The following is a 22,500-nucleotide window of genomic DNA, read 5'->3' as shown; positions in this document are numbered from 1 at the left end:
TAACGATCTCTTTCAATAATTTCCGTTCCTTCTCTCCGACCAATGACACGGATCTACATAAGACGAAAGAAAAAAAATCACAATTCAATGTAAAATAAAACCAAATTTAACTGATGAGATCATTATTATATAGCACATTTTCTGTGTAAATTTATTCAAATAAACTTGATAACACGGTGAAATACACAGTCGATGACGAAACTGGAGTGAGCCTCGAACCCATAACCGCGCCACTGCGCACTGAATTTCCTGTGAGCCAAGCTGACTGGGAGCTGGTAACCAGCTGACAGACTCGAACCCATAACCGCCCAATCGGTCTGCACGGTGCTATAATCAGATCTTTCGCTAAGAAAATCGTTTTATATAATATTTGCACTTCCAATAAACTATGACTTTGCCATGGTGTCTATTAGATACAGGCTGTTTACACATATATTATGTGATCATTGATGCTTAGTTACTTCATGGTCTACGATGCTCTTTCGCTTCGAAAATCATATCATATTGACAGTTTCAAATACTTTCACCAAATAATGTATCATACTGTGATTATGATATCAGTGATGACACGTTCCCTACCTGTACACTAACCAAAAAGTGAAAGGAATGGATTGATTGGCGAAGATGTGTTTTGAGAAGGGTTAGCCTCAGACAGAGGCGAAACCGCCAGGGGTATGGGGCGCAGGAAAAGGGAAACTCAGTCAGTCTCCTCATAGCCCGGCTTTGCCGCTCGCACGAGCCATCTCAAGAAAGACGAGAAAACCGCCAGCTAATTGGGCTGAGACGGCGTGCGAGTTTTATGGCCAGAAGATGTAAGCATTTCCAGATGGTCGTTTTAGCACCCTAGGCGTTGTTCCGGTCGTACCTGGCGTTGCGTAAAGCGTAACACGTACTGTTTACCTTCCACTCCGCCCTGCTCGAGCCGTTCTTCCCACTCTGTGAATATACTGTTTCAGGGTTGGTGGAAGGTTGGCGTTGATAACCTGCAAATAAAGAGAACACTTCATCGCATCGCATCTTGCATCATTAGCGAACACTTAACCTCACTCTGAGGGTTTTTCTCCGGGTACTCCGGTTTTCGGCCTTATACATGTCTCGGGGATGCACCTCGAATGGGTTCCCCACGCGTTCGAGCTCGGCCTTTCGGACTCAAAACAGAGTTGCAATTACCAAAAATCAAAAATCAAAATAGCTGGAAGTTATTTGCTTTTGCAAGAATGAAAAATTATTGTGGCAAAATGTTAGTCAACACTCACTGTTTTAACGCCAAGAATATCTAATCCGCGGGAAGCCAAATCCGTAGCAACAAGAATGTCCACTTCTCCCTCCTTGAATTTTCTTAAAGCCTCCAAGCGCTAAAAATTTAAACAACAAAAAATTACATTCATAATACACTTCCACTGGGACAGTCAAGTGGTGTATTCTTGAAATTTAAATCAACAAGATGAGAAGTGATTATTGTCATGGTGGCATTTTAGGCCTAAAAAAAATCGAAAGAAAACGGAGTTTTAATCTGGTGAAGCACAAACGTTTTACAAACCTGTAATTGAGTTAAATTACCATGCAGTTCCTCGGCATTTAAGCCCAACAGGCCTAATATGATTCGCAGTCGGTGAGCTAAGCTCTTGGTTTGCAGGAAGATCAAGCAGTGGTCATTAAAGGTTCTACTGCATAGAGCTGAAAGGAGAGGCAAATACATGCAACTCAATACAACGCAGATGATTAACGGGAGAGAACTGGCCAAAAAAATAAGATCTAATGCGCTAAAACCGCCAGACTTGCTTTCCCAAGCGAACTGGAGTAAAATTCTAAATTTAACGCAGCTTAGTCTATAATCACAAAGCAGTTTTACCGTTAACCTGTTCCCTCCAAAGAAAGGCACATACAGATTTTACTACGTCCACGTCTGACGATTCCACTCGTCGACGGGGAACCCTTACAAGCGAAAGAATTAACTACGGCAAGATTTTCGCTCGCACGTTTATTACTAGCCCCTTTCATTCAAACGAGGCCCACCTACCTGTCACTATGGCCAATCGATCATTTTCTCGGTTGTTTCTTATCCTCACAAACTCTTGTCGCAAGTTATGAGCCACATCAGTGTTATTATCGACAAACAATCGCACCGGCTGGTTCAAAGACAGACTTACAAGTTCCTCAACCTGAAAATAACACATCCGCAATGAACAGTTATTGTTAAGAGAGCGCGGGGTTCTGAGAGACCCCTTTTTAAGGCGGACATGTTCAAACATACAAAAAACAGAAACTTAGGATGGAAAATCGTCAGTCATTGAAATATTCCTGTGTCGCCCGGCGGGATTGGTTTAACAATTCTTCCTTTAGATGTGCTCTATTTTAAATCTGTGGCTATGATGATGCACGACGTATCAAACAACTTGACAGCTCCTAATAATTATATTTAACCTATTCACCCAACAAGCTGATATTCATCCTTACGAGACGAGATCATCAAAAAGAGGATATTCTTTTCTAAAATGTTCGAGAATAGATATTCAAAAAAGATCTTTCTCAAGAATTGGCGTTAAAATTTGGAATAGCTTATCTTGTGAAGTGCGCCAGATGTCAAATTCCAACTTCAAAAATAATGTTAATGATATCCTCTTCTAAAGACTACTAAAATATGATGACTACCTTGCTGTTTCGATAATATTGGCAAATTTTGACTCCTCAGTTTAGCATGTCACGTAGTTAGTCATTTATTTATTCAATTTAAATTACTTTTTTTCATGTTTATTTATGTTATACCGTACAAGTGTTAAGCTGTTCTCCACTGCACTAACCGTATTCTAAAACCAATTTATTATTTATGTGAATGTGTAGTTATGTATTTGTAACCATGCATTTTATCTGGACTATATTTGCAAGCACTGCTCGCCTCGACTAGCTTTTGCTAACTGCGAGCATTGCATAGCGTTGTGTTATTTTATATAAAATACGAAATAAAAACTGAAAACTGAAGCCCCTTTTTAGTCCAGTTTGACGGCCCTTTTCTCAAATAACCTCGTTCCCACGGTTTTTTGTCGATGAGACCCTAGGAACGAGGTTGTTTCTCAAAGTATCTTAAAGCTCTATGGCAGAACATCCGAACTAGTAATTGGACGGTGATAGGTTCGATTTTTTTTTCAAGTTTCCTCGAGTAGCCATCGCTTAATCGCAATAGACCAGTTCGGCTAACTCAACATTATACCCAATTCAAATCCAATGGGAATAGTCTATTGGCCACTTTGAGGTTGCAGGGTCGAGAGTCTTCAATTGCATTGTGGGACTGCTTTGGGGACGAGCCCCTGTTTATGCAGTCGTTCACTGCAAAGCAAAAATACTCTCGTATATTCTTGTACGATAATAAAATTCGGGTGAAATCTTTATACCTTACGTTGTTAGTAAGTAAACATCATATGTACTACGACCTCAGTGACCTTTTGATCAAATATTCTCGTTTTTCGGACAATTCTGTCTCTTGGTAAGCGAGCCATCGTTAGTTCGTATTTGTGCGGTCTTGCTCTCGTATTAGGTGTATCTTGCAATTTTTGTCAATAAGCATTCGTATATGTATATCTGAAAATAACGTCGGGAGTTGGAAAAAAGAGAAAGAGATTTGCGTCGACATTGTGACTAAGCTTTATCTCTATAAACTTCTAGACTCGCCTAGACTCGAGGTCTTATTATAGTTTTGTCTGCCGAAGACTTATCTGTACTGTAAAATACGCGTTATTTAGCAGTACAAGTAAATGCCGAATCGATTTTTAGAATTTATTTTTGCGTCAGGTAACTCTAGTTTGTAACGTCCATAAATTTCACATGTCACGTGTTAAGATTTCATAGAGGTTAGGGTATCAGCGGTTTAGCCGAATTTAATGCAATCTCTAATCTGAGATCTGTTGGCTCGTGCATTTCAAAATTACTTGTACCTCGTCTGTCATAGTTGCTGAAAACAACATTGTTTGTCTTCCTCTTGGGCTCAGCCTAACAATTTCCTCCATCTGATCTTTAAAATTCTCATCTAGCATTCTAGAGATAAGAATGAACAAAACATAAATCACGAAATACAGTCAAGTGAGTTTCTTTTTTTTTTTTCATGAGACTGTCGGGTTCTGCCGGGTGTTGGGACAATGGGTGAGGCCAATAAAAAAATTAATTTATTATGGAGTTACTCTATTTATTGCCTCGACTACTATACATGGGACTTTCGTATCATCCACATTAATGCGTTTTCAAAACTCTCGTTTTCGTCTCGCCGAAAACGAGGCAAACTACTTTTCACCCACACTATCGTTTCCAGCTTTCTACAACAACATAACAGCACAGAAAGACGATGTTCTCAAAATTGTCCAACGCTTTTTATGCCATCGTTTTCACACGTTTTCGTATTCACCTATCCACATGCACAAAATTAATGCGTTTCAAACGTTCTCTAACGCCGACGTCACCGCGTTTTCATATGTCCACGCTAAAACACCGAGCGCTTTCAAAACGCTCCACTTTAGGAATCGTTTCCGACAGTCTTTGTTCTCAACAGAGTTTCGGGCGTTTTAGTGTGGATGAAAGACGAAAACGTACCAAAAACCTTGCGTTACAAAAAAGAGAGAGATTTTTGCATCGATATAAATCCTAAGCTTCACTTCAAAATCTTCTAGAGTCGAGTTCTTACTACTGTTTTGTCTGACGAAGACTGAATTCTGTACTGCGAAATAGGTATAATTTAGTAAATGCCAGTTCGACTTCCACAATTTAAGTTCTAACACAGGCTGGGGCCAACAAAAAAATAATTCATTACGTAGTACAACATTTTTTATTGCCTCAACTACTTTGGCATCGTCCATATTAATGCATTTTCAAAACTCGCCGTTTTCATCTCGGCGAAAACCAAGCAAACTATTTTTCATTGACACTGTGATCGTTTTCACCTTTCACCCACTCTACAACGCTCAAAAACGATCAAAGCAAGTATTTTCACAGTTTTCCAACGCTTTTACGCGTCAACAACCCAGGGTAGTCAATCGAACGTTCAGTAATCGAACTCAATCGAACTGACTTCGATTGGGTTCAATATTCGAACATAATACAGTAGAACCCCGTTAATACGGTCATCAACGGGCCAAAAAAAATTGGCCGTATTAACGGGGTGACGGTATTACCGGGGTAGGGTGAAATTCATGACTAAGGGGCCGTGACATTTTTCTCTTTAATAAACAACAAGAGAGTACGTACAGTAATAGTATAAAATACTTGAAACTAGCGCTGGTCGTATTGTTGTGGAAGAAATGAAGAAACTGGGGGTTCGATACACAAAACCCTAACCCTACAAAGCATGAGCCCACCTGTCAGCTTCGTCAAGAACAATAATCTCTACAGTGTGGAGACTAAACGATGGAGTGTTATGAAGATGATCCACAAGTCTTCCCGGTGTAGCAATCACTATGTCAGGTCCTTTACGCAGAACTGCCTCCTGGCCCTTCATATCAAGGCCACCTTGACGAAAAACGGAAAACAATAATGTTTGACTCCACCCTTCTTGTGGTTGCAGTGTTTGTAAAATTCACCCCTTTGTTTAAGGTAATTTCCTTGAAATTGTTCTTCTATCAAACTTTTTTGGAAACTTGGCACAATTAACATTCATGATATGAATATTAAAAAAATGCAATAAAAAAATGGGGTCACCGTGCTTGTTTACACGTCAGCAGGCTCTTAAAATGGGGTATTTTTACTGTTTGCGCGTTAAAAATTCGAATCACCTTCATACAGAATTAAGTCTTGGTTACTTCAAAGACACAAAATTTTATTTTGAAAATAAAGCTTCTTTTATTCACATAAGCAGTATTGCTTCATTTACGCCGTTTTTGATTGCCTGGTTGTGGGAATAGTGCACTTTTTGGGACAGTGCCGTGGTTAGCTTGAAGTTCTCGCCTTGGGTAAAATACACCCAGTACGGAACTGTTTTCCAAAAAAAATTCATGTTCTACTATCAAACTTTTTTTCTTCTTCAAATATGTTCTTTATTAGACTGTTCTTAGCAAATACTTGAAAAAAAAAATCGGGCGTCACCGTGCTCGTTTGAGAGAAAAGGAGCAGTGTTTTCGCTATCGGGCTTAGTTTGAGGGAAATCTCTTACGTTTTGTACGCGCACGTGCTCATGTGCGCGCGCTAATGAGGCGAAAATCGTGCGCAGTAGGAATGCGCAATGCAATACTAAGGAATTACCTTAAGAGTGAAACTTAAAGATCTCTAAAGATTGAAGCGATCCTCGTACTTATCTGGACAATTTAAGCGATTGTCTCTTCTACACCTTATTCCAAAATGGCCGCCATTTTAGTATTCTTTTGTTTCCATGCAAATTGGCCGTTAAGGCCTCGTTCAAGGTTAAATATTCTTTTGAATTTTACGTTTGAAAGCGAGGCCATAAGGGTCAATTTACATGGAAACAAAAGAATACCAAAATGGTGGCCATTTTGGAATAAGGTGTATAGACACCTGAACAGTTCCGGCCGTTTCAACGGGGTTCGAAGCCGTGACCTCTGTGATACCGGTTCAATGCTCTACCAACTGAACGACGAAGCCACACAGTTGGGAGCTCGTCAGTTTGTTGGGCTCATTTGTTTCCGTGAAAGGAATGTGATGAATGAATTCAGAATCACTTCAACCTTTCGTCTATAACTCACACTGTACACGTTTCTTTCATTAAAGATCTCTAGGGAATTTACTTTTTAATGAGGCACCCTTGAGGGTGAAGTTACCGTACAGTATGTATAAATGTCACAGTGAAAGCAAAGACGGACACTGATGATATTTCGTTTGACGAGCTTTGACGTTCACTGTTCGTTTGTTGCTCGTTGGATGCTTTTGGAGATCGATCATTCATTCCGAAAATTGAGGCAGCCGTTTCACATTTCATGCTGGTCGTCTCATTTTCAGCTATTTCTCATGTACTCTAAGGGATTGAGGTCGATTCGCCCCGGAGTCAATTCACTCCACATTTTCGTCGATCCACCCCCAAGGAGACTGTTGTAGAGGCGGGATCGATTCAAATGTGGAGCTTATGAACCCTGGGAGGATCGGCCACAATTTATTATTATTCAATAATGCAGCTGAACATAAAAAATTTGATCTCAATATTAATAGAGATAATAGGCACCGCGTTTACTTGAAAATTTGGCAGAAGACTTCAAAACAAGAAACAAGAAATTCTAACTTTTTCTTTGGCAGCATTTATGAAATTAATTAAACTTAGGTCCCTACTAATTTATTCGCACCCTGTGTAGCCCACTGGGAGTTAAGAATATGCACAAATAAATACTTGAGGCAAAATCGTACGAGAGAAAAGGAGTAACGTAGCGAGAGTAAAATTAGAAGATGAAAGCGAATCCAATCCTAGAAACTTCTGCTCCGTTCAAATCGGTGCGTTTTTCTGTGGGTTTGTTTCATTCAATTTCGTTTTTAGTATATTTTCTTGATTGTCCTTTTGTTGAGTAATAATAATAATAATAATAACAATAATAATAATAATAATAATAATAATAATAATAATAATAATAATAATAATATAATAAAAGTCGTTCTTCTGAGAAAGGTACAACGCACTGCAAAATATGACGTATATGTGGACATCACTTTTCCCGATTTATCTGTGCGCCGATGTTTCTATGATGACATCCACCACCAAAAGAGTTACAATTGTACATGCATGCATATACTTGATAAAAAAAATGTTGATAAACGACTATTTTTTGCACATACAGTATCACTAACCAGCTGCCAGACAGACATGAATGTCGGTGTGTTTAGATAGTGCTTTGGCCACTGAATGAACCTGGAACAAAAATTCATAAAGACAACAAATAATGAATAGTGCTGTGGCATTCATGGCGTCCTGTAATTCCGTGCACATCTTACCTGAATGGCCAGCTCTCTCGTGGGAGCAAGAATGAGGACTCTTATAACAGAAGCCTGCTGGGGCCGGTAAATAAGTCTTTCCAATATTGGAAGCATGTACGCAGCTGTCTTACCTATGAACAACAACAGTAAAGTAACTTTATGACTTTATTCTCAAGGTTCGTACCAAGGATTAATGCTCCACGAATTTAGACGACCAAATTTTAGTTCTTTTTCTTTAACGAGCGGGAAAAACTGAAGTACCCAGAGAAAAACCTCACCAAGCAGAGTGGTAAAGAACAAAACAAACTAAACCCACATATGACATTGAGTATCAAACCCAAGCCACATTGGTGGAAGCTGGTACATGTAAGTGCAGGGCTTTCAATAACTTTTGAAGCAGATGCCTGGGCTAATCTATGTAAGTGGTGGTCACGCTTGTCTTTTAAAAGGGTTTGAGGGAAAATCAAGGCAGAGTGGCCGGTGGTGAGAGGCAAATTTCTGACAACGTACATGTAAACCGCGGCATTGGACACTTTGAGGTTGCGCGGGAGACAAGGTCGAGAGCTTTGTTAAATTGCATTCTGGGGCCGTTTTGCGGGACCATTGCGTGCGCGGAGCAAGAATTCAAGTTGCAAGAAAGCGAATACCTGGAGCTGAGCTTCCTAAACCACCGGAATAATTATTGTACAATGGCTTGCCAAGGTGCAAAATTGTCCGGAAAACAAAAAGATGTGATCTTAAGGTCAGTGAGATCGTGGTACATACGAGGTTTATTTACCATTTACGTAAGTTATAAAGATCTAACCCGAAGTTAATTGTTATCGTATAAGAATAATTATACGAAAGTCGATTTGCTTTTCAGAGTAAGCGATTGCATATAAAGAGTGGCTCGTCCCCACAACAGTCCCACAATGCAGTTCAATCAAACTCTCGACCCTGTCTCCCACGCAACCTCAAAGTGGCCATTATACCGCCGGAGACCGGCTTCTAGTGCAACCCTTGTAAGTAAGTGCTCTCACCACCGAACCAGCCCTGCTCTCCTCTTACACAGTAAATCTACAAAATTACATTTTATCAACGACATGATACATTTTATATTTCTCAACTTAAAATTTAAGAAACTAACAACTCTTCTTGAGATTATTCCGAGCACAAATCACATTGCATTCATTTCTTTACTAACCTGTACCAGTTGCAGCACATGCGCATATATCTTTCCCCATCAGAGCCACAGGAACAGTGGATGCTTGGATGGGAGTGGGATGACTAAAGCCTAAATCATTTATAGCCTTTTGACAAACACAAGACACTGATTTCTTAGCTTTGAGGAAAACTAGATTTAAATGTAAGGTCACTTCCACACAAAACTCAGTTACCAGTCTGCAACCACCTTTATTGAAGGACAATTTTCCTCCCCTAGATGTTGAAAGCCTGAATACAATGTAATTTCACCCAACATGCAGTTTTAAAACAAAATTTGATTTGACTCTTATACATCAATACTTTTGTATTCTTTCCTGAAGTTAATGTATAACTCTGCTACAATTTTGTAGCCCTGGTTGAAAACTACAGATCTGTGAAAGATTTTCAAAGCTCGTCATGAAGAACTCAATGAGGTTTCTCAAAAGTCGTGAAAGATTCTTCAACTTCTTGAAGAAGGTTTTGAAGATGTCTGTACAAGACATTTAAATGTTACTAGGGGGTCTACGGTTGCCTCTCTGTCCCCCTTTTTTTTATAAAGTTAGTGTAATGGTTGGGGTTGAATGTTGCTACACGTAGCTTGTAATTACTAGGGACTGGGCAGCCCTATGGAATTGATGAACTGCTCCAACCTTTTTTCAATTTTAATTGTTTCTGATCTTAAGGGAGTTCCCCACTGAAAAGCAAGGCACCTTAATTGTAGGGTGTAACTGCAAAAGAAACATTATTTGTGTTTGCCTTGATTGCTGGAAAGTTTTAATTATTGTGGTTCCAGAATTAGATTCCAGGGAATGCCATTGCTGAATCTGGGAGGGGTGCTGTACATACAAGTACAGGTACATGTATGTTAAAAAATATAGTTCTCATCTTGATTTGTGTTTGGTGGTTCCCAATTCAATTAACCTTCACTTTGGTATCAATAAAATCTCATAAAGTATAAGTGCACGAATTGAGGAACACTGTGCAATTTTACCTTGAGTAAAGGTCTTGACAAGTTCATAGTTGAGAAACTTTGATGCATCACTTGAGGAGGAGGTTCTTCAAAAAATTTATTTTTTTTCTTTTCTTTGACCTGAATTGAAGAAGAAGAAAAACAAAGACATGAACAAGACCTGCAAAAGTCCTCAATCAATGCCTCACTCATTTCAAGTACTGGTATTTCCAACCACAAATGCACAAGTGAATGAAGTCAACGGAAGACCACATGTGCACTGTATTCACCACCACTAAGTAATGATGATGTTTAAAATAATAGACTAAAGGTATCATTCAGCAAAACATATGTACATGTATGTAGGTTCTCCTTGCCTCCTGTCTGGATTTAAACCCCTTGTCACACTGCAGAAAATTGGCAAGGCACATTCGCCAACTTGGATGTTAAAAAATCTTGGAACATTTTGCCCCACAAAGATAAATCTATGACAGCCCCCCCTCCTCCCCCAAAACAATGTTGAATTTTGTGCACCGCACAACCCAAAATTCCTCTACAACTGTTTCCTTTTAACAACATTGTAGGAGGGGGAAGGGGGAGAGACAGTCATCACCCCCCAGTTACAGTGTATGGTGAAATAGCGTTTTCTTGCTTTATTTACATAAATGATCTTTAGTATTTTCTTGACTGTCCCAAGGAATTTTGTCCCCCATTGAAGGCGTGGAAACAAGTTTAGACACTGATTCACTCAAGAGCACACTACCCTGTAAAAAAAATCTTGCATGGATCCTACAGTATAAAAAACCCCTCTTGACCCCAGATCCCTAAATTTGCAAAGAGTGAACACTTGAAACATCTAATTTTTAAATCGCTCCATATAGTCATTGATTTACCTTCATCAACTCAGGAAACAACTTTCTCTCACAACATAATTATTTGCTCTCGAAGCTTCAGGTGTTTTTGCCAGATAAATCAAGTATCTCATTTAGGGACATGCTCTTGGCAAACAGTTGTATGTTTTTTTTTTTTTGTCTGCGTGTGTAAGAGTTTACAATGCTTAAGTGCCTATCCCCTCAACACACTTTTCCATTTTATAAGTGTATATTCTCCGAAATCATCCCAAATACATGTACAATGTATGTTGTGTTGTTTTTAGAATCCTTTGATTGAAATTTCAGTTCTTTATGGGCTTTGAAAGACAGGAAAACTGATCATACTGTGATCAATAACCGAGCAAAAAAGGGCAATGGGTTCGATATCAGGTTGATGTAACAGACTGCTTTGCATTGAGATAGTTCTTTGAAAACAGCGATGCAAATATAATTTGTGACATCAACTCATATCAAACCCATTCCCCTTCATTACTTGGTTATGGATCAAAGCATGACCAGTTTTTGCATCTTTCAAAGCCAATAAAAAAGTGAAATTTCAATCAAAAGGTTAAAAACAGCACAATATAATAATTATTATTTGGGACAATTTCGGAGAATAAATTGGAAAAGTGTGTTGAGGTGGTAGGCACTTTACAAATAACTACATGTAGTTCACATCAAGTCCAAGCCCACAAAGAAAACCTAAGGACATAGGAACGGAATTCTAGATCTTGTGCTAGTGATGGAAGTTTTAATTACAGTGTAAGACAGGAGCACGATGATTAGCATAAAAGTACTGCTTTGCGTGATCTTAAAATAGCACTAAAGCAATTAATATAATTATATATCGTATATGTACATGTGTCTTGTCTGCTACTTCATCATCTTCATCACTGCTACCCTCATCAATATCATCATAAGAAGGGTGGACAAGGTTCACTGTGAGAAAAAAAAAGACAAAAAGAGAAAAAAATTTGTGATTCTTTAATAATATTAAATATCCTAGCAAGTCACTACAAAGCTGTAAGTCTAAAAAGTTGCACATGGTGAATAATCATGTAAATGAAAATAGCCTAGCAAAGATAATCTCCAATTAACACGACATATGAAAATACGTTGATCAACATTAAGACCCCACCAAACATACATGTACTGTATCTGGGTATTTTCATAAACCAAGGCTTTTCACTCCATTGTTGTGCCCTGTCTACATGAATACAAACAAAGATTCTCTAAAACGCTCTCCAGGACAGTAGATATTTTAAAATGGAGGTTTGTCATAGTCATATTTTCATGGAGAGGTGAAAACCGAAGTTTTCAAATACGATGACACTGACAGCGCATGTGCCTGCCTGCTTTAGGCATAATTAGGGTGGAGGTTAGCATTTTCTAACAGTTTTTGGGTATTCAAGACACGTAGAGGGGCACATGGAATTCAAAAGTTAAAACGCTATGTGTGGACACAAATTGTTCAACAATTTGTTCACAGAAAAAAATCTTTGTTTCCAAAGTATCCAGATACATGACTTGTGGACAAGGACCTTAGTCGCTCTCATGAGAGAAAAAAGACATTTTGAAGTGGAAAGCAAAGTTTTAAACAGCTCACCAGCAGTTTCCCTGCATTCGTTTTCTTTCTCTCGATCAAACTGTTCATTGGTTTCCTCTTTCTCAGCTTCATCATTATTCACATGTTCTGAAGACAGATTCTGTTCATGATCAGCTCCCTTACTGTTCTTTCCCTGCAAACAAGATTGGCACACCATTTAATTTTGTTGACCATTATTTCTTCAGGGACAAAACCATGTGATAGCGAACAAAATAATCAAACCTTTCTTTTATCTTCTCTTCTCCTTGCTATTTTGTCCTGCAGGCTAGACGATTGAAAACCCTGAAAAGACCAACAATGAAAAACAACTTATAAATTAAAAATACTTGTGACAGTATCATCATCATCATCATCATCATCATCATCATCGTTGTGTATTGTTAATAGGAAGCTTTAGTAATGACAACAGCAACACAAATGAAAATATCTCTAAAATAGACAGTTGTCTGATCTTAACCATTTTACAATTGGTCCAATCAATTTTCACATTGTACAATATTGGCAAAGCATGCTACAACTAAATTGATACGAACCATGTTGAAATAAAATAGAAAAATTTAATAAAGGTTGACAGTACTAGGTACAATTGTACAATGTGGATGTTTCAAGTCAAGGAAAACCTTAAATGTGGAAATCTAATTTGCAACAGAAGGGAAGAAATGAAATAAAATGCAAATGCATTGTGCACATGTAGCATGTTTTTCTGGCTCATCTCTTTAACATTGATTTTGGTGGCAAATTTATCTTTCAGTGTGGTTGGCGGAATGGTGCAAAATTAAAATCAAATTTGCTTCCAACATCAACAACCAATTATGCAACCTGCAATTCAAAATTTTCACTCTTGGTCAACAATAAAATTTGTCCTTCCTTTTCTATTGCTAGCATTCATGGATTTCCTGTTTCCAACTTTCCCGGACAATAGCCAGTTGCTCTTCCCGAAATTGTTGAAGTGCATATTTTGTTGTTGACATTGACATCGCTGTTCCATGTCAAAGTGATCTTGTTGTCATTGATGTTGACTCACTTTTGTTGTTGGATTAGGCATGTTTTAAGTGTTGGTTATTGTATTAGCTGTTGAATTTAGATGAATTCTATTGTTGACCTAGTGAGAAAATGAATTGACTATTGAACTGCAGCTTCTTTGTTGATGTTGTAAGCAATTTTGATTTCTTGAATTTTGCACCATTCTTCCAACCATATTCCAGAGCCTTGCTACATGTAGCTTTCAAAACAAAGCACTCTTTGGTCCAATGGATAGCAGGTTTACATGTAGAAAACAAAAGAATCTTGTAAACAGACGTCTATTCTCTGTAGCAATGTCAACATCAACATAAGCAATGAGATTATTTAGGAAGGTGGCACCTTTCCTGTTTACAAACTGAGCGGACCACTTTATTGAAATTTTTGTAGATTCTGCAAAAACTGTTTTCAAATGTTTGGTAGAAAATGCCATTCAGCAAAACTATTGACGATGCCGTGACCACTTTGTTTTATTCTGGAAAACACAATTTACAGTACGTGTATATCAGAAAATCTTAACATGCACTTGAACAATTAGGCACGAAGTCGCTTGTACATTGTATGCAAGGGATCGGGCGACTCGTGATTTTTTCGGCCGATTCCTTTAGTATCTGGGAAACTACCGGATAACCCGAAAGGGAGAGTCTCTGACAAATGCTGCTGTATACGTAACCACGTGTTGCACATCAGCTGTCAGCAGCTGCATGAAAGGCATGCAATGCCGGACTTGAGCGTTCGTTCTCAATAAAAACTCACCGATTCTTGTTTTCGTTTTGCACTGTTGATAGCAGTGTCGAGGTTCCAGAGTTCTTGATTAGCATCTTCCAACTCCCCAGAAAAGAAATTAAACCCTTCTTCGAACAATGATTTAGACTTCTTCTTCTTCTTCGCTTTCTTTACGGGCTAAAACCACACAAAGAATATCATTGGTTTTACTTTAAGAAATCTGTAAGGAATCGAAGTAACATACCTTTTCTCCTTCATCTTCACTGTCCGTTTCATCGTCCAATTGATCAACATCTTCATCAGAGTCAAGAGTTCCCACGAAAGGAAGAGCCGCCATGTTGGATCTGAACCGCTGTGCATAATGTGCGCAGCACTAAGTTGCACAGGTAAACCAATCACGCACGATCACGCACCTTCAAATGTCCCTTAGATTCTACCCTTCCAAAAAGCTGTTTATCAAACCATAACAACGATCTGCCTTGCTTCGAGGTCATCTTGTGTAAGCATCTTTTTCAAAAAAACATAATAATAATAACAATAATAATATTGTAAATGGTTTGAACCCAGGAGTCATATCATAAAGTAAAGTACGATCGTCCGGGTGAGTGTCCGGAGTTCTTATAGTATCTACTGACGTTACACAAATCACTTGACTCTGAAGATGACTTCCGCTCAGGTTGTCGAAACGTCAGTCAATGTCATCTCAAACAGTCCTTCTCAGGACTACACTCACCCGGACGATCGTACTTTACTTTATAACAATAATAATAATAAGAAGAAGAAGAAGAAGAAGAAGAAGAAGATATAACGAAGAGACAAAATTCTCTGTTACTCCGAGTTTAACGGCATTAACCACTTTATTACACGTAATAATAATAATAATAATAATAATAAAAATAATAATAATAATAGTAATAATAACAATAATAATAATAATAATAATAATAATAATAATAATAATAATAATCTCCAGGAGTTCAGAGTTAGTTTGGTGTCTTGTCAAACGTCTAGAAAGAATTTAAGTACACGAAACACGGCTAGAATTTTCAGAGCTTTCGAAAAACTGGACCCTTATTGTTCATTGAAAGTATTTTTTATTCTACTTTTGAGCCAAGAATCGATAATGCAAGTGCGTTTGCGTCGAGAAATATACTGATTTACATGCAGGTAAAACGTCTCCCCTACGGCTGGTTTTCACTTGAGAGGCAAGCGAAAGAACGAGCAACATACGGTACGCGCATTAACATTTCGCTTATTGGCGTCTTTTTTCCACAAAAAATATCACGATGCTGCTGAGTTTGCTCGTGTTTCTTGCTTACGTATACGTCAGTGGTGAAAATCAAATGTTGCCATCATTTTGAGTGACAAATCCTGTACGATAACACTAGTGGCATGCGTTGGATCAAATTACTAATCCGATAAGCGTAATTTAGAACACTTTTTTTATGCAAGGGCCAGCTGAACAAAGTATGAAATAAATATATATTCATGATTATTTTGTAATTAAGAACAACGAATATATATGGAAGAGCCGATACAACAGAGTCATTCCGAATTGTTCTGTATTCTAATTTGTTCAGTTATCAGATGACGAAGCTTGGTCTTGCCGGTCTATGGCACCCTGCGAGCAGAGCCTCTGTAAAACTCACCAGAGGGCGGACAAGAGAGGCTCTGCAAAAACCGTGTAAAGTCTTTCAAGTCACCGCAGCCCAAGTATCTGGGCTAGTCACTCTGGTCAAACGGGTTTACGCGGCGCGCGCATCATATTTTTGACAAAGCGAAGGTCAAAATCTCACCTTTAGTACGAACATCAATATGGCGTTCACGAGTGCGATTGAGACTTGGCCTGGATTTGAAACTGTCTCCAATAAACGGCTTACGCATACTCTATAAAGAATCTACACGATTTCTGCAGAGTCCTTTCTTTCTCGTCGAGTTAAGAAAGGCTCTGGTGGCAGGGTGGGTCTGTGGGTCTCACTAACCCACCTCTGTAGGTTCGGGATCATTAAGTTATCAGTTCGAGGTATTGCTCGTTGTGTTTTTCATTTTATTTTCTGACATTTACTTGGGAACCATAAAAATAGACGCAAAATCAAGCCAATAATTGTGGGATAAAGTTAAAAGGGTAATATCGCACGAGATCCGGGTAATAGGGTATAATCTAATAACCGGAGAAGAATTATTGTACTGCCGTATGAGAATAACCGGAGACAGGAACCCATGACCCGGAGCCTACAACTCTACTGTGTTTGTGTAACGGCGTTTTCACAGACCGATTTATTTTTAGATTGAATTTCCCGCGAATGAGACTCCCACAGGAGCCCGATGACCAATAACAAGAAATTGAGCTGACGTCATAGGGAAGGGCTAGTCTAAAAATAAACCTACTTGTGAAAACGCCATTTCACAGACGCTGTATGGAAGTTGCACGTTCCAGATGGGCTCCTGCCGGAGAATTATTGTACTACCGTACGAGATCCGGGTAATTTTCCACAGATGGACAGTTAAATAGTTAAACATATAAAATTAAACAACCATTTATTTTAATTTTTATTTTTGGCAATATGTGAACATAGGTATTTGTTCTTTATTTAACCAGTTGTTCGAAAATCTTGCCCTACTTTCACCTACTTTTTCGAGCCAGTTGTAATTAATTATCCCTGTGACGAGGCCAGCCCAGAGGGGCCCGGCGAGAAAGATGTGGGAGCCACTACAAAATCTCTGACCTTCGCTGCTGAGAATTGGACAGTTAAGCTAACGGTTTCCCTTCCGACGTTCGTTTTAAGCAAAAAAGACCAATTAACTAGATAAGAGAAACCTATTTACACCAATATGTGAAAGGTTATGTAAACAAGATTTCCAAATAAAACAACAGATCGAAAGGGGAAAATGGGCCAATGATTTGTGTAAGTACATGACAACAGGGACAAGGTAAAATCTGTAAAGAAGCTGCTGGCTTGTTTTCTCGCTGTCTCTGTAAGAGTGACGCAACCATGGAGGGTCCGTCCGGGGAAGACGGTATTAGGTTAATTTTCTTCTTTTCGATTTTTAGCAGGAAAAATTATCTTGCTAAGACAAATCAAGCTCTCGTGTCCATCATCGAAACATAACTTAGTGACAGCTTTCATTTGATTTAGCCAACTGCCTGATTAAGGCCGAAGGGTTCAATTTGTATGCAGATTAAGGTGCCTACTTAGATCAGGCATCAAGCTGCTACGGCACTGAATATAAGCGCGCACACAAAAATTAAAGCTTCTAAAAGTCATTGTATCATTGATTCGAGTCTTCGTATGGATCCTCGAGATATTCACTTAAAAGGTGAGCTGAATCATTTTCGGGAGCTGGAAGCCAGTTGTTCGCGATGTACTTGACTCCTTTCTTTACAATGCATCCCCCATGCAATGAGCGATCATCCCTGTGGGTCATCCAGCCAGTTTTACCATCGAGCCTGTAATTATACCACATTATAACTTTTCCTTTCTTGGGTGGCACAACAATGTTAGCGGTTTGACAATACTCATTCAGATTAAAGCGATCACCATCTTCACGATCTCTGAATTTCTGCAGTAAATAGGACAAAAAAAACTTTCATCGTTAAAACGTCCTTTGTTAGTCAAAAGAAAAGGCAAACAAGGTAACTAACTTTATGAATTTTAAGTCGTGTACGAATTTTCCTGTAACTTGAAGGATAGCTATCAAAATGCGCTATCCAGCGAGTTCCTACAGGAAATATACTTTAAGAACTTACAGCCACTTATATGCTGTCTTCAGCCTCTTATAATTAAAACCGAGGCTAATGTTTCACTTGTGCGGGAAATGAATTTTCATTGATACACAATTAGTCTCCTGAAAACGTGCGCACCGATGTGTCGAAGGCTCGCGGATATATTTTTTTTGAAATGTCCAGTGAAGTTTGATGCAACTTACTGTTTCATTAAAATCTTTCATGTCTGCCACAGGAAATGCAGTTTCCCCTCCCTCATCAACGTCATTCAAATAATATAGAATGGTAATATATCTGTCAAAAATAAATGAGAATGTATGTGATAACGTATCCGTTACGGTATTTGATCTACCGTTCTAATCAGTTCTGAGTTCTTCGGACACCAAATAACGAGAGCGCCAGATGATAACGGGCTTGGCGAACAAAAAGGATGGCTCTGCACTTTTGCATTCGAGTATATTTCCCATTTCTTTTTCCCTTCATTCACTAAACATCGATGTGATTGGTGAAATAATCAGATTTGGGTTTTGTGGATAACGTGAGCAAGGGATGACGAATTTTCAAGTTTTTCTCTATTTTAACGTGACCTAAATCGGTATAATTAATTCCATTCCCAGCGAAACGCTTTCGAATGAATGCTTAGTGCATACATTAACTAAAAAACTTGCTCTTTCTTCGTTACAAAACATATTGGCGAAAGCGACTTGTTACACACTATTGTGCGGGCACCAATGCTGAAACTATAGTAGATCGCTTTAGTTGTGGGTATATATTTTTAGGACAAATTCTTGGCGAACCAGTTTGAGAGAAAGCTTCGCGAAGGACTGAATAAATATAATGGGATATAAAGATAGGAAATGGAATTTTATATCTGAAATATGAATATCTAACGTTAGCAAAGTGACAGCTTCATACCAACAGATTCTACATTTCGCCAGGGGAGCACTCTCCATGTCATAATGGCAACATTTTGTTCCTTCAGGATAATCGGATTTTCTGGAGCTATCGTAATGGGCGTGGTAATGTCCATATGGTCCGTATCTCACCACCTTAAACGTAAAAAAATTGTAGAGCCAAGCATTATGAAAGAGAGAGAGAGCCTTGTAATTAAACCTTGACCGGACTGAATGAACCAAAAAGTTCAAAAATGATAAAAATGGTCAATTATAGCGGGTTTTCTCGAAGCTTTAAACGGTGAATATTAGAAGTTTCAAAGCGGTGCTAGTTCATAAAGGGTTGGAATGTTCACTTTTCCAAACAACGCGAACGAGAGTATACTTCCTAAGCAAGAGAGGTCTTGTTTAACGCCATTTTAAACACAAACATCGCACCTTCAAATGTCCCTTAGATTCTACCCTTCCAAAAAGCTGTTTATCAAACCATAACAATGATCTGCCTTGCTTCGAGGTCATCTTGTGTAAGCATCTTTTTCAAAAAAATATAATAATAACAATAATAATAATAAGAAGAAGAAGAAGAAGAAGAAGAAGATATAACGAAGAGAAAAAATTCTCTGTTACTCCGAGTTTAACGGCATTAACCACTTTATTACACGTAATAATAATAATAATAATAATAATAATAATAATAATAATCATCATCATCTCCAGGAGCTCAGAGTGTCTTGTCAAACGTCTAGAGAGAATTTAAGTACACGAAACACGGCTAGAATTTTCAGAGCTTTGGAAAAACTGGACCCTTATTGTTCATTGAAAGTATTTTTGATTCTACTTTTGAGCCAAGAATCGATAATGAAAGTGCGTTTGCGTCGAGCAATATACTGATTTACATGCAGGTAAAATGTCTCCCCTACGGCTGGTTTTCACTTGAGAGGCAAGCGAAAGAACGAGCAACATACAGTACGCGCATTAACATTTCGCTTATTGGCGTCTTTTTTCCACAAAAAATATCACGATGCTGCTGAGTTTGCTCGTGTTTCTTGCTTACGTATACGTCAGTGGTGAAAATCAAATGTTGCCATCATTTTGAGTGACAAATCCTGTACGATAACACTATTGGCATGCGTTGGATCAAATTACTAATCCGATAAGCGTAATTTAGAACACTTTTTTTATGCAAGGGCCAGCTGAACAAAGTATGAAATAAATATATATTCATGATTATTTTGTAATTAAGAACAACGAATATATATGGAAGAGCCGATACAACAGAGTCATTCCGAATTGTTCTGTATTCTAATTTGTTCAGTTATCAGATGACGAAGCTTGGTCTTGCCGGTCTATGGCACCCTGCGAGCAGAGCCTCTGTAAAACTCACCAGAGGGCGGACAAGAGAGGCTCTGCAGAAACCGTGTAAAGTCTTTCAAGTCGCCGCAGCCCAAGTATCTGGGCTAGTCACTCTGGTCAAACGGGTTTACGCAGCGCGCGCATCATATTTTTGACAAAGCGAAGGTCAAAATCTAACCTTTAGTACGAATATCAATATGGCGTTCACGAGTGCGATTGAGACTTGGCCTGGATTTGAAACTGTCTCCAAGAGACGGCTTACGCATACTCTATAAAGAATCTACACGATTTCTGCAGAGTCCTTTCTTTCTAGTCGAGTTAAGAAAGGCTCTGGTGGCAGGGTGGGTCTGTGGGTCTCACTAACCTATCTTTGTAGGTTCGGGATCATTAAGTTATCAGTTCGAGGTATTGCTCGTTGTGTTTTTCATTTTCTTTTCTGACATTTACTTGGGAACCATAAAAATAGACGCAAGATCAAGCCAATAATTGTGGGATAAAGTTGAAAGGGTAATATCGCACGAGATCCGGGTAATAGGGTGTAATCTAATAACGGGAGAAGAATTATTTTACTGCCGTATGAGAATAACCGGAGACAGGAACCCATGACCTGTCGGAGAATTATTGTACTACCGTACGAGATCCGGGTAATTTTGCACAGATGGACAGTTAAATAGTTAAACATATAAAATTAAACAACCATTTATTTTAATTTTTGGCAATATGTGAACATAGGTATTTGTTCTTTATTTAATTAGTTGTTCGAAAATCTTGCCCTACTTTCACCTACTTTTGCGAGCCAATTGTAATTAATTATCCCTGTGACGAGGCCAGCCCAGAGGGCCCGGCGAGAAAGATGTGGGAGCCACTACAAAATCTCTGACCTTCGCTGCTGAGAATTGGACAGTTAAGCTAACGGTTTCCCTTCCGACGTTCGTTTTAAGCAAAAAAGACCAATTAACTAGATAAAAGGAACCTATTTACACCAATATGTGAAAGGTTATGTAAACAAGATTTCCAAATAAAACAACAGATCGAAAGGGGGAAAATGGGCCAATGATTTGTGTAAGTACATGACAACAGGGACATGGTAAGAGCTATAAAGAAGCTGCTGGCTTGTTTTCTCGCTGTCTCTGTAAGAGTGCCGCAACCATGGAGGGTCCGTCCGGTGAAGACGGTATTAGGTTAAGTTTCTTCTTTTCGATTTTTAGCAGGGAAAATTATCTTGCTAAGACAAATCAAGCTCTCGTGTCCGTCATCGAAACATAAATTAGTGACAGCTTTCATTTGACTTTGCCAACTGCCTGATTAAGGCTGAAGGGTTCAATTTGTGTGCAGATTAAGGTGCCTACTTAGATCAAGCATCAAGCTGCTACGGCAGTGAATATAAGCGCGCACACAAAAATTAAAGCTTCTAAAAGTCATTGTATCATTGATTCGAGTCTTCGTATGGATCCTCGAGATATTCACTTAAAAGGTGAGCTGAATCATTTTCGGGAGCTGGAAGCCAGTTGTTCGCGATGTACTTGACTCCTTTCCTCACGATGCATCCCCCATGCAATGAGCGATCATCCCTGTGGCTCATCCAGCCAGTTTTACCATCGAGCCTGTAATTATACCACATGATAGCTTTTCCTTTCTTGGGTGGCACAACAATGTTAGCGGTTTGACAATACTCATTCAGATTAAAGCGATCACCATCTTCACGATCTCTGAATTTCTGCAGTAAATAGGACAAAAAAAATTCATTGTTAAAACGTCCTAGTCAATAGAAAAGGCAAACAAGGTAACTAACTGTATGAATTTTAAGTCGTGTACGAATTTTCCTATAACTTGAAGGATAGCTATCAAAATGCGCTATCCAGCGAGTTCCTACATGAAATATACTTTAAGAACTTACAGCCACTTATATGCTGTCTTCAGCCTCTTATAATTAAAACCGAGGCTAATGTTTCACTTGTGCGGGAAATGAATTTTGTGCGCACCATGCGCACCGATGTGTCGAAGGCTCGCGGATATATTTGTTTAAATGTCCAGTGAAGTTTGATGCAACTTACTGTTTCATTAAAATCTTTCATGTCTGCCACAGGAAATGCAGTTTCCCCTCCCTCATCAACGTCATTCAAATAATATAGAATGGTAATATATCTGTCAAAAATAAATGAGAATGTATGTGATAACGTATCCGTTACGGTATTTGATCTACCGTTCTAATCAGTTCTGAGGTCTTCGGATACCAAATAACGAGAGCGCCACATGATAACGGGCTTGGCGAACAAAAAGGATGG

At 38.7% G+C, this 22,500-nt stretch overlaps 3 protein-coding genes across 4 annotated transcripts in view; all 3 read right to left on the bottom strand.

The window, feature by feature from the left end:
* LOC137971906 (probable ATP-dependent RNA helicase DDX27) overlaps nucleotides 1–14,599 on the bottom strand; it is a 21,007-nt gene extending 6,408 nt beyond the window's left edge. Inside the window, exons 1-16 of one of the 2 annotated variants that reach the window (XM_068818663.1) lie at nucleotides 14,490–14,599; nucleotides 14,276–14,422; nucleotides 12,722–12,781; nucleotides 12,500–12,632; nucleotides 11,753–11,832; nucleotides 10,064–10,162; nucleotides 9,074–9,179; nucleotides 7,909–8,021; nucleotides 7,765–7,825; nucleotides 5,340–5,490; nucleotides 3,930–4,029; nucleotides 2,021–2,162; nucleotides 1,541–1,677; nucleotides 1,257–1,355; nucleotides 901–983; nucleotides 1–53 (exon numbers count right to left, since the gene is read on the bottom strand). The exon at nucleotides 1–53 is cut by the window's left edge and continues 42 nt beyond it. In XM_068818663.1, coding sequence (XP_068674764.1) covers nucleotides 1–53; nucleotides 901–983; nucleotides 1,257–1,355; nucleotides 1,541–1,677; nucleotides 2,021–2,162; nucleotides 3,930–4,029; nucleotides 5,340–5,490; nucleotides 7,765–7,825; nucleotides 7,909–8,021; nucleotides 9,074–9,179; nucleotides 10,064–10,162; nucleotides 11,753–11,832; nucleotides 12,500–12,632; nucleotides 12,722–12,781; nucleotides 14,276–14,422; nucleotides 14,490–14,582 — 1,657 coding nt within the window. In that variant the 5' untranslated portion in view covers nucleotides 14,583–14,599. The remainder of the gene's footprint in view (nucleotides 54–900; nucleotides 984–1,256; nucleotides 1,356–1,540; nucleotides 1,678–2,020; nucleotides 2,163–3,929; nucleotides 4,030–5,339; nucleotides 5,491–7,764; nucleotides 7,826–7,908; nucleotides 8,022–9,073; nucleotides 9,180–10,063; nucleotides 10,163–11,752; nucleotides 11,833–12,499; nucleotides 12,633–12,721; nucleotides 12,782–14,275; nucleotides 14,423–14,489) is intronic. The other variant, XM_068818729.1, reaches the window with a different exon arrangement.
* A 2,916-nt stretch (nucleotides 14,600–17,515) lies between these two features.
* Nucleotides 17,516–19,381, bottom strand: LOC138009214 (transmembrane prolyl 4-hydroxylase-like). Its single transcript, XM_068856424.1, has 4 exons — nucleotides 19,301–19,381; nucleotides 18,861–19,018; nucleotides 18,173–18,263; nucleotides 17,516–17,806 (listed from the first exon to the last, which is right to left on the bottom strand). The coding sequence occupies exons 1-4, from the start codon at nucleotides 19,379–19,381 to the stop codon at nucleotides 17,516–17,518; spliced, it is 621 nt and encodes a 206-aa protein (XP_068712525.1).
* A 1,520-nt stretch (nucleotides 19,382–20,901) lies between these two features.
* Nucleotides 20,902–22,500, bottom strand: part of LOC137974709 (transmembrane prolyl 4-hydroxylase-like) — a 12,245-nt gene continuing 10,646 nt past the window's right edge. The window contains exons 10-11 of the mRNA XM_068821654.1: nucleotides 22,270–22,360; nucleotides 20,902–21,932 (exon numbers count right to left, since the gene is read on the bottom strand). Of these exons, the coding sequence (XP_068677755.1) occupies nucleotides 21,642–21,932; nucleotides 22,270–22,360 (382 nt within the window). The 3' untranslated portion in view covers nucleotides 20,902–21,641. The remainder of the gene's footprint in view (nucleotides 21,933–22,269; nucleotides 22,361–22,500) is intronic.

This window comes from Montipora foliosa, chromosome 1, assembly GCF_036669935.1.
Source record: "Montipora foliosa isolate CH-2021 chromosome 1, ASM3666993v2, whole genome shotgun sequence".
Taxonomy (NCBI): domain Eukaryota; kingdom Metazoa; phylum Cnidaria; class Anthozoa; order Scleractinia; family Acroporidae; genus Montipora; species Montipora foliosa.
The sequence above is the reverse complement of the archived record's forward strand: the minus strand, read 5'-3'. Positions and strand labels throughout refer to the sequence as shown.

Excerpts from the sequence above, each read along its gene's own strand:
- LOC138009214 (XM_068856424.1), bottom strand. The coding sequence starts at position 19,381 with ATGACCTCGAAGCAAGGCAGATCATTGTTATGGTTTGATAAACAGCTT. Across the intron at positions 19,019-19,300 it reads AATCTAAGGGACATTTGAAG|GTGGTGAGATACGGACCATA; the intron begins GTGCGATGTTTG and ends TTTACGTTTAAG. Across the intron at positions 18,264-18,860 it reads GAAGCTGTCACTTTGCTAAC|ATATATTACCATTCTATATT; the intron begins GTTAGATATTCA and ends TATTTTTGACAG.